At 36.9% G+C, this 12151-nt stretch overlaps 1 protein-coding gene across 5 annotated transcripts in view; it reads right to left on the reverse strand.

Annotated features, from left to right (window-relative positions):
- Nucleotides 1–3083: 3083 nt before the first annotated feature.
- The window catches only part of SNX16 (sorting nexin 16), a 36519-nt gene continuing 27451 nt past the window's right edge, over nucleotides 3084–12151 (reverse strand). For 4 of the 5 annotated variants that reach the window (XM_065902493.1, XM_065902489.1, XM_065902490.1 and 1 more), the window contains 4 exons: nucleotides 12007–12076; nucleotides 7502–7638; nucleotides 6860–6979; nucleotides 3084–6138 (listed from right to left, as the gene is read on the reverse strand). In XM_065902493.1, coding sequence (XP_065758565.1) covers nucleotides 6045–6138; nucleotides 6860–6979; nucleotides 7502–7638; nucleotides 12007–12076 — 421 coding nt within the window. In that variant the 3' untranslated portion in view covers nucleotides 3084–6044. The remainder of the gene's footprint in view (nucleotides 6139–6859; nucleotides 6980–7501; nucleotides 7639–12006; nucleotides 12077–12151) is intronic. The other variant, XM_065902494.1, reaches the window with a different exon arrangement.

The raw sequence follows: 12151 nt of genomic DNA on the forward strand, positions 1-12151 counted from the left end.
GGTCCTGTTGGGGCTGGACCCCGCCAGCTGGAGCTGACTTTCTGCTAGCTGGGCCCTTGCGTTCCGCTTTGAAAAGCAGCTAAAGCCTGGACTTCTGCTGCTTGTCACTGTTTGCCCCTTTCCAGTCCTCTCATTTCCATAGTTCATCACGAATCTCTCTATTGCCAGTTTACATCATGCTGCTACAGATCACAGAAACATCCACTCACTCTGAACTCCTGGAAGGGATCACATACTTCTCAACGACTTTTATAACCCAGAGCAGATACACAGTAGATACTCAAGTGCTGCTGAATGAACAAATGAAAGAATAGGCTGGTGGTGGTTGTTCAGTCTCTCTCCTTTTGAATGAAGAAAAATCTTTGTAGACATTTAATGATGTCACATTCATTCCATGCTGTTAGGGACTGAATGTTCCTGTTCTCCCCAGATTGATACATTGAAGTCCCACCTCCCGAGTGTTGGCTGTGTTTGTAAATGGAGCCTCTGGCTTCTGAAGTGGCTCAGTAGCAAAGAATCCACCTGCAGTGCAGGAGCCGTGGGTTCGATCCCTGGATTGGGAAGATCCCCTGGAGCAGAGAGCGGCAATGCACTCCAGTATTCTTGCCCGGGAAATCCCATGGACAGAGGAGCCTGGTGGGCTACAGTCCAGGGGTGTGCAGAGTCAGACAGGACTGAGCACACACAGGCATGCAAACTCACCAGGGCGTAATTAAGGTTAACGAGGTCACAAGGGTAGGGCTCTGACCCAACAGGACTAGTGTACTTGCGACACACCCTGAGGAAGGGCCGCCTGAGGCCACCATGAGAAAGCCGCTGACTGCAGCCCCAGGGAGTCTTCATCAGACACCAGCCCTGCTGGCCCCCAGACCTTGGCGTCCCGCCTCCACTGTGCATTCACTGTTTCAGCCATCAGTCTGTGGTGCTGTTGGTTACCTGACCAGACTAATATCTATACATCGAATAATAGATCTTTTCATTCATATTTGTCAAAAGGAGCGTCAAATGTAAAGTGACCTTTGATATGTCTAATAGATTTCTTATTTTCCCTCTAGCTTTCAAAACTTTTTTCTCCTTTTTTCCTTTGGTGATATACAGTATCATCACAGGAAGGCCTCTTAGTTTCTCCTGAAGCTTACAACCTACAATCCAGATTTAAGATAACTTTTATCTTGGCATAATTAACAAACAGCTACAGCTCGGGGTGGATTGACAGGTAGCTGGAGTCTCTGTGATTCTCTCCCTCTTCCCCCACTCTTGTCACACACTTCGTTTGCAACGTGGTTGTTGTGATAGCTCTGGATAGCACCTGAGGTCAAAGGAAGCTGGAGAGGAGAGGTCGGCAACGCGTTTACCTTCTTACAGGAAAAGCGAGGCATCTCCCAGAAGCTACCAGCAAATGCCCATGTGTGTCACTGGCTGTATGTGTCACAGGCTCAAACCGAGCTGCAAGGGGAGCTGAGACAAGTTTCTCCAATTCTTATTTTGGAGGTGGCGAAGAAGACAAACGGAAATACCTGTTGGGTTAGTCATTACATGTTTGTTACATAGGGAACTGGAAAACCAGACTGGCGGATCAGGTCATTCTTGACTTCTCCGCTCATGAGCTTAATCACCCCAAGATGGGTTTTGTGTTTCACACTGCTGCAAAGGATTTCAGGTACTAACATCAGTAACTCTGAGTACAATTAGCTGGGTTGCAAACATTACACTAGGACATGTGAAGTCTACACCTAATCTTCCCTGTATCTAAAATGCTACCTTTCATCTACTGAGTATACATTGACTGTATTTTTAATTATTTGTTTTATCCGGAGATAACAGAACACTGTTCTATTGGGTTGGCCAAAAATTTCGTTCAGGTTTTTCTGTAACATCTTATGGAAAAGATCACTCTTGTCACTTTCTGATATTTATCACTTTTCTGTCAGTGATAAATACCAAAACGGTAAGTAGCATCTGCTCTAATTTGAGGCAACGGTTAAAATCATAACTGGTTTACTGATACTGTGCTCTGGCCAAGAAGCTACCAACAGCTGCCAACAGACAGCAGTTCTAAGTCTGCACTCGTGTTCACTGACTTTACTTAAAGGCACCGTTTAAAGTAATCTGTCTAGTTACTGGTATCACTTAAGGGTGCAGTGATTGCTTCAGTGCAGGCTACGGCAAGTTCTTATCTAACGTAGTCTAAAATATTCAGATCTGAGACTTTACTGGAACAAAAATACATCTGCTCGGGGTACACTTTTGCCCCCTTCTGATGCCTATGTCAGAAGCTTTCTCTATCTCCTCTATACTTTAATAAAACTTTATTACACAAAAGCTCTGAGTGATCCAGCCTCGTCTCTGGCCCCGGATTGAATTCATCTCCTCTGGAGGCCAAGAATTCTGCGTCTCATTCAGCAACAACCTTTCATCTTGGGGGCTCGTCCGGGATCCTTCAGGACAAGATGGGCCTGATAATCTATGTGAGCCTACTTCTGCTGACTCCAGAAATCCTGAGTCTGCCATTTGATCCTCAAGACAATGCTTCCTGTCCTGGGCTCACTCCTATGCTGCATTCCACAATCAGTCTAACTGCTAGGTCTGCGGAGCACTCCCCTCTTCATCAGTGGAAGGCTTCCCGTGGTGGACATCTCCACTTCAAGGAAAGGAAGTCTGCAAATACCTTCAACAATCGCATGTGATGCCTCTTCTTAAACTGATGACATCTAACAACCTTAAGATGGACTGATGTAACTATGGACATAATGTGACTTTTCATTTTGATTTTAACTTGGTTTAATGACTATTTTGCCTTACATCTGTAACTGTATAATGGGGTTTTCTAACCGTCTAAAAGCTTTTAATTTACCAAAAAAAAAAAAAAAAAAAAAAAAAAATCTGCTCTAATTGAATAAGCTAAATAGTGAAGAAAACTGGAGTTAAGAGAAAATGAGAGGAAAACAACACCATATTTACTACACAAAAGCGTAACTCATAAGGTTCTGTACAGTAGCTATAGGTGAACCACAATTTGGCTTAGAGCTGCCCAGAAAACAAAAATAGACAGTGATACAGTCTTTAAGATAAAAATGAATCACTTGTTCAGGAGAAGCACAGGTTTACTGGAACTGAGACCTAAGAGAATTTTCTCCCATGAGTTCTCATAAAGGGTACTACACAATGTGACAGAGAAGACATCAGTTTTAAACACACATGTATTGAAATTACAAGTTCTGATGACCATTTTTGCCAGTACAAGCCAACAGCATAGAAACAAACAGCAACGGAACAAAGCTGCTTCTATGAAGAATCAAAATGTGGACCAAATACGTAGCTCTTTGAAAAACTCCCAGAAAATTTAGATTCCTTTCTTTACTAGTTGGGAATACAAACTTGTTTTAATATCACTGGAAGTAATAAAAACCCATTTCAAAACCAGATTAATTATTCTTAGACCTAAGGCCACTGTTCCCTTCTAATCTCACAGGCATGTGCAGTAACTACATGATTTACCTCAGGACCATGTTTTCTTCCTTTAAATAAAACATTTGTTGATCAACCATGGTTTTCTAAATACATGTGCTTTAAATGGCTAATCTAAGTTTAGGAGATAGAACACATTCTAAATGCTGAATTTTATGGTTGTCTTTCTTATACATAGACTTAATTTTCAAAAGGTTAAAAAACTATTCACAGAAATGTTTTCTCTTTCAGTTATGTTCAAATTTTATATTAATATTGGTTACATTTGAAGTGCACCGCACCTATTCAGAAACTTAAAATGATCAGTAACATAAAGTATAAACTTAAAAAGAAAATCACACTCAGTCCCCATCTGTGAAATGCAGCAGATGCAGCTAATCAGAAAATGTCCATTTGTGTCACTGACTAAATATGTCACAGGCTCAAACCTGGCTGCAAGGGAGCTGAGAAAACAAGCTTCCCCAATTCTTATTTTGGAGGTGGCGAAGAAGAGGACTGCAAATACCTGCTGGGTTAGTCACTACAGTCCACTACAATTCAGTTTACAATAACTGTAAGGGACAAGAAGAAGAACACAGAAACTGGAGGGGAAAAATGGCATTCATGATCTGACAAGACAGCTACTATTTACTGAAAAAATAATTTATTAAATGAATATAATACTGGGAAAAATTTATTTAAAAGTAAAAAAAGTAAAAAAATGTATTTAAAAGTAAAAAAAAAAATTCTAAATATATATAAATAATAGTGATTTCTCTAATTAACAAGAGTTTTTCTTCACCCATTTAAGTTTTAAATACAATCTTCTGAAAGGCCAGATTTTGAAAGTGTATGGTTCACTTTAAAACAGACATATATGTAGCACTATAATACCTAGAATTTATTATGTTTTATTAGACTAAAAACGATATTAATTTAAATGATTGTTCTCTTTAAGCCTTTTTAAACATTTTGAAATGAACGAGTAGATCATTTTATTATACTCTTTGTTTCCCAGGATAGCAAACATATTTCTAATACAATTTGTTGAAAATATTCTGAGATAAAGCATACCTGTCCATTTTGATGAAAACGTTAAAAAAGTTTTGGTACTTTGGTAAAAAGCAGTCTCCTTTTCAGGTCAAAGACTAACAACAGCCATTGTATCTGTTTATCTACGTCAGATGGATTTTAAACAATCGCATCTTAATATGCTGTATATCAAGACACTGATAAATTTTAGAGGAGGGAAAAAATGGAGATTGTTATTCTAATTCCCCAGTAAGTTTCTTTCAGTTTTTAAAAAGCATATGCAGTTCAATAAACCAACTGGAATTTCAAAATGCTAGAATGATTACCATGCTTATTAACAGCAATATGCAAAACAGTAGAAATAAAAAATAAAATGAGTAACTTCATACTATAAAACGAAACAAGGCACTTTCAACAACTATATGCAAAGCTGAAATAAACATCTTTTTCATAAAGCAGACTCACAGGACTCTAGGAGACGTTTGTAAAAGGTGAAATAGTGAAGGCACTATACAATTCTTTTTCCTAACTCCAGTTACTAAAGAAATTCACCAATTAAACTTGGCACAAAGGAGTTTAATTATCATAAAGTGCATCATTTAGCTAAATATATTAAGAAGAAAATCAGCATCAATACATTATAGCAACATGTTTACATATACAGAAATAAAATCGCAAAGCCAGTTGATATAGGAACTCTGCAGGATATATGGCTTTTTCTCTTTTATTTTTCTATATAACTGCCTATTTGCTTAGAATCTGTGTTTTCAAAAGAGTATGCCCTGATTAGCTAAAAGAGGTAGTGTTCTGAAAAAGGCAAACCCATTAATTCTATAGGTAGAGGTTTAAGATAAAGATTACATGGAAAATAAATAAGTGTAACTTATATAATACACTGGTACACTTATTATAGTATTTGGATATTAATGAATTTGCTTTTCAAATCAAAGCTATTTTATCACTTTAGCTATGATATTACAGCTCTTTCAGAGTTTTGCTTTGGTATTAGAAAGTTTTCTTCTTGTAAATAGTAACATTCCAAATAAGCAACTTTCATTTAGAGATGATAAACATGTCAATATTTAAAACTCATCTTTACCACTCATTTAAATAAATCATTAATAAAAATATATCAGGTCAGAGACACAAGGAAGTATACATTCAACAGATAGCAACATGCAATTTATGTCTACTTAACTAATACAACTAGTGATTTAAACACATACACACAAAGTGTGCTCACCCATGTTAGTCTGGATCAATATATTGGCAAAGTACCAAAATAATTTATGTACAGTATTTAAGGATGTGGGCCTTGATGACAGAAGTCTTAACTAGATTTTTTTTAGTGTATTAAATACAAAGTTTGTCTAAAAGACAATTTAAAGCAACAGTGAATATATTTCCTACACCAATAACTTAAATTTTCCTTTATGTAAACTTTATACATGTGCAATCTGGCTGTTTAATGTCGATGCTTCAGTCCCTTTTTTTCTTTTTAAATATCTGTCACTCTATTCTAAATCCACAGGAACGTAAAAACGGAAGGAACCGCGGGAGCTGCATTAGTCTTCTGCGTTATACGCCACTTCTGCTACTTCTATGTCTGATATGGAATTTTTAGGTTCACTAAAACTTGAGTATTGCTTATTATCAGCTCTGCAAAAAAAGAGAAACACAATGAAGACACAAGATGCACACTACTTCACCTATTACCTTATAATTTTTTTTAGCTCATGTAAAGAATATTTAATGGAAAAATACTCAATAAAAAAGAATATCTAAATATTCAATAAGAAATTTAATAAAGTTGTCATTGCCAGATAACACCTCTGGGGATGATTTTTAACTCTTTTAGCTTTCTGAACTACTGTTTTTCAATAAAAATCTAGTTTGTAATGACCTTTACCAACATAAAATTTGTTCTCATAGTTATAGCTTAACGACCATCACTGAAGTATTAATGATGACCTTGGACTTATATGCAATAAAAATTCTATGTGTGTTCAAATATACTATCTATCCATCACTCCTATTATGTAGACAGGGTAGATGCTGTTACAGTGCCCCACTTTTTGCATGGAGAAGACTGACGCTGAGAGAGATTAAAGTGATTTGTCAAGGTTACAAAATTAGTGAAATAACTGAGTCACACCCCTGTTAATTCAGACATATCTTCAAAATGAGTAATAAAATGTAGACCTTGGATGCCAAAGACTCACTTTTAGGGACAGTCTAGAATATGTAGAGTTTCCCTGTGTTTGCTCATCAGATTCATGATACAATGATACTGAATTCATAAAAACATACTCCATAGAGCATGACTATTTCCCGCCAATTACTCAGATGATTAGGCCACAGTAAACCAAACATTGTATACCTAGATTCTTCATCCGGGACACCCTGATCAACCTCAAGCGCAGAGGGCTCCACCTTTAGGGTCTGTCTAGCTTCTGTTCCTGATGTGAGCAGGGATTCTTCAGGTTTCAAAGATAGTGTCCTAGCGGTAAAGTACAGTAATAAGTTGTTTTCTATGAATAAAATAGGTATATATTTATTGTTGTCGATGCATGTAGCTTTAGCAGCTTTTAGCCGCTCTAAGTGGAGTCATATACTTAATAAACTGCTGACTCTAAGTGTCAACAGTGAAATCAGTACTTATGATTAATTTAAAATGATTTTAACATCAATTTGATATATGCTGACAAGAAGGCAAACTAGAAGTATCAATATGTGAAAAGCTGGTATAAATGACTAGAAACAAACATATCATTTAAATAGGTTAAAATAAATAATGTTTGCCTTGGTGAACAGCTACAGCTTTATTTTCCTGGTATTTCCTATCCTTCAAATTTCAGCCTTCTAAATGATCAGACAACAATTCTCCCCATCTATGAGGATGTACACCATGAGTCTAAGACTTTGGAGTCAGAAATTTCCTAAGTTATATTAATGCACAGAAGGTATTTAGTACAGAGTACTGAGCTGAACTTGGACTGAAAGTGCAGCCCACAGCACATACCTGACTCTGTTTTCTAGAGCGTCTATAAGAAGCTGCTTCTCACTGAGCAGCTTCTTCAGTGATTCCAACTCTTTTTGTTTTTCAAGTAGTTCTTTTTGAAAACGGTAGTTTGTCTCTTCTAAAGTTTCACAGAAAGCCTTAAAAATAAACAGCAAATAAAAACCACATGCAGAAAGAGAATAACATTAACTACTTATGCAGTACACTCTCTAGAGTGTAACTGAAGAGTTCACGGACACAGATAATCAAAACAATATGGATACAACCCAGGTGACTTGTTCTCCACTCTCATCTTTTCAGGTCTCTGCTACCTTAGATCTCACTTACTGGGGAAATCATAAATAAACACAAGTCTCTTTTCCTGAGAATTATTAAATAGTAAGTCAGGGTGCCAGAAATGCATATGTGATATGTCTCCAGTGTACAACTGGGAAAAAATTACTAATAACCACTGTTTTAGTTTCTATTCTCCTCCGTCTGCTTTTGCCCAGTCTGAGATGATTATACTGAAAAAACAAAACAGAAACCAACTGTGGTTATTGACTCCATTTGTGTCAGCTCAGAAGACATATCTGATAATCAGAATTTCCTTCATAGTGCCCTCAATATTATTTTCCCTTGCTTCTCCTTTCACTATATTCATGCAAGGACATTTTACCCTTTATACCAGGAAGTTAAACTACTGAAATAAAAATTAAAACCATACTGACATGAAGAATGATGTCATAAAAAAATCTGGGTCACTCACCACACTGAGATTTTCAGTATTGCTGATCAATTCTTTAAATGACCTCTTGTTACCTATCATCCCCTGTCTCCTGTGTGACTGTTTGAATCCTTCATTCTTGCAAACTCCCTATAGTATGTTACTCCTGGTTATCCCAAGCCCAGCAGATGATCTTTATTTCCATCCCAGAAAAAAATGCTCCCCTCCCAGAATCCTCACTACATTTGTATCCCGTTCCTGTCCTCGGGAAAATGTGCCTCTTCAAGTGAAGCCCCATCTCCTCTGGAAGTCTGTCCTGTCCCATACACTCTCTCTTAAATTTTCAACTTGCTCCTCTCTTTTGGCTCTTAAGTTTATTTAATCAACTTGACAAACTGATTAAGCAAACTCTAAAAATCTCTCCACTGAAAAACAGCCATTTTCACCACTCTTCTGATACGAGTCTCTATAGCTACTAACTCATTTTCTTCTTTTCAAAATAAAAAAAGATTTCCACAGAAAAACTTTTTATCATTCAAATTTATCCCCTCCCTCCCATCCCTATCCATGGCTAAGTTCACTAATAGTTTTACTTTTTTCTATATTAACTGTGCCCAGGCAAATGCTAATAATGACTTCTAACTGTCAAATCCAAAATGCTGCTTTTCTCAACTACACAGCATGTCACTACACTTAAAAAAGTTAAGTAAAAAAAAAAAAATTATTGGCCTCTGTGAAACCCTGTGATTCCCCTAACTTTACAGTGAGATTTTCACTTGTTCTTTACACATGGGCATTCACAGTTTTGTCCTTGATTATATATTCTCTTGCTCTATATGATGTCCTTGGGCAATTACTGTTAGCACTTCAACTATAACCTATGCTATTTGCTATCAACTTCCATTTTTTTCCCGTTAATCTCCAGCCCAGACCTTTCCTGAGTACGTAGTTGTCATTCATATGCCTACTGGTCCTCTTCAATTAGACGGACCAACAGTAGGTTAGAATGCACTCCCAAGGGAACATCTGCTCTACCTCCTAATCCGTAATCACCAAATCCACCAGGCAGGCCTCTTAGATCACGGCATTTCACTGCTTTCTGCGACCCAGGCAGCCCAGTCTTTTCCACTTCCCTCTTCTCCTCCTCCCTAACATCTCGTATGTGTTTGTCATTTACTCATTTCTGCTGTGCAGTCCTGGCAGCATAAGGATAACTAATGAGATCAATGAAAGAAGAGAGTCCAGAAGTGAACCCCTGTTCTTTACATTCACTTGACTTTTGATAAAGATGCCAATATAACAACACAGAGCACTGACAGTTAAATATTTATAGAAACTCAAGATCATTACTTCACCACACCTTATACAAAATTAGCTCAGGCTGGATGTAAGAGTTAAAACTATAAAGCTTCTAGAAAAAAAATTAGGAGAAAATACTTGTGGTCATGTTTGGCAGAGTTCTTGTGATACGATACCAAAAGCATAAGCCAAAATAGAAAAGTGATAAAATGAATTTAATAATTAAAAACATTAGGACTTCAAAATATACCATTAAGAAGATAAAAAGAGACATACAGACTATGAGAAAACATACGAAAAACACGTATTTGATAAAGGACTTGTATTTAAAGAATTCTCACAACTCAGTAAGACAAACAATCCAACTAAAAAAATAAGCAAAAAGCTTCATCAAGGAAAACATACAAATGGCATAAAGAGCACATGAAAAAGCGATTAACATGAAAATCATTATGGAAATAAAATTAAAAGTTTAATGAAATACCATGACATATCTACAAGAAAGGCTACAATCCAAAAGACAGATAATATCTAATGTCTGTGAGAATCTGGAGAAACTGGAACTCTCATACATGACAAGTGGGAACATAAAATGATATAGCCACTTGAGAAAATTCTGCTTTTTAAAAAAAAAGTTAACATAAATGTTTGGTTATATGGCAAACATAATTTGCCACATAACCAGATACTCTACTCTCAGGAACCAACCTAAGAGAAAAGAAAACATATGTCCACATAAAGTCTCCTTGAAATTGTTCAAAGCTGCATTATTCATAACAGTACAAAGCTGGAAATAATCCAAATATCCCTCAGCTGGTGACTGGATAAACAAAAGGTGGTATATGTATATAACGGAAAACCATTCAGTAACAAAAAGTAACGAAATACTGAGACTGTTACATGGATGGGCTTCCCAGGTGGTATTAGTGGTAAAGAACTTGCCTGCCAATGCAGGAGATGCAAGAGACCTGGGTTCAATCCCTGGGTTGGGAAGATCCCTGGAGTAGAAAATGGCTACCTGCTCCAGTATTTCTGCCTGAAAAATCCATGGACAGAGGAACCCGGCGGGCTACAGTCCATGGCGTCGTGAAGAGTTGGGACATGACTGAGAGACTGAGCACATCATCTGCACATGTAACATGGGTGATGCTCAAAAACATTATGTGAGATTTAATTATCTGTTTTTTAATAGGCTATGCATATTGTACATATGGTACTATGTATTTATATAGACACATACATTTTACACGCACATGAGCTGGTGATGGACAGGGAAGCCTGGCGTGCTGCAGTCCAGGGGGTTGCAGAGTCGGACACGACTGAGCGACTGAACTGAACTGATACATGTTTATATACACGTGTGTGTGCTACATTGCTTCAGCAGCGTCCAATTCTTTGTAACCCTGTAGACTGTGGCTGCCAGGCTCCTCTGTCCATGGGATTCTCCAAGCAAGAATACTGGAATGGGTTGCTATGCCCTCCTCCAGAGGATCTTCCCCATTCAGGGATCAAACCTGTGTCTCTTGCATTGCAAGCAGATTCTTTACCAGTGAGCCACTGGGGAAGTACTGTATACACATGATATGATTCTACCTATATGAAATAGCCAGAAAAGAAATTCGCAGAGACTGAGAGCAGAACAGGAGTCATCTGAGGCTGGCACTGGGGAATGACCGCAAAATGGCTTGTAGGATTTTTTTTTGAGGTCGTGGAGATTTCTAAAATTGGAGTATGTTAATGAAGGCACAGCTCTACAAATTTACTAAAAGTTATTAAATTGTACATTTAAATGAAATAGCAAATAACAAATTTTATGGATGAAAATTTTACTTCAATAAAGCTGTTTTTAAAAAAAAGCTACGGCATTCTTCTAACACAAAGAACTGACTCAGTTTAACTGAAAACATTAACAATTAAATCTGTTCCACTTAAAAGTCATTAAACATTTGGGGGAAAATTTGCATAAAATCCTAGCTAACCTATTATTACCAAATCTGTGAATCTAGCCAATTTCTTCAAGAAATAGGCCACTTTAGACGTCAATTAGGGTAATCTGAGTGGCATCGAGCTTGAGCTGAACTGATAACAAGACAGTAACTTCAACTTCTGAGATTAGTTTTTTAAATTTGATTTTAAAAAATGTAGTTTCCTTACTTTGATACTTGGATGGAAGAAAATTCAACATACACATATTACTTTTGAATGTAAAATAAATTTCCAAGTAATTTTTTTTTTCTTTCTGAAATGGTAAAAACACAGACAGCATAGGATTTAATTTTCACTGACTATATGATATGTACGAAATTTTACTTTTTTCACTGAACTAGGTCCATGTATTTCAATGAAAGAAAGCTTTGACTCAAACATTAAAAGCTTTCTGTGCAAAACTACCAGTCTGAAATTATAATTTTGCTGTTTGCTATTCCATTCAAGAAACAATGTAGTTACTGTATGGTATTATTTGTTCCTCTTTTCATGTGATACATAATACAGCACTTACCCTGCTTTCTTCTAAGCTATCAAATGGACCTGGTGGATCATCCAGACAAAGAAAGTCTCTCACTGCAAGGCTTTCAAAGGAAAAAAAAATAGCTGGGGTACAAATAAGTTTACAAAAGACAGCAGAGAGCAAAAGTTATTCCGAA

This window comes from Muntiacus reevesi, chromosome 12 (genome assembly GCF_963930625.1).
Source record: "Muntiacus reevesi chromosome 12, mMunRee1.1, whole genome shotgun sequence".
NCBI lineage: Eukaryota > Metazoa > Chordata > Mammalia > Artiodactyla > Cervidae > Muntiacus > Muntiacus reevesi.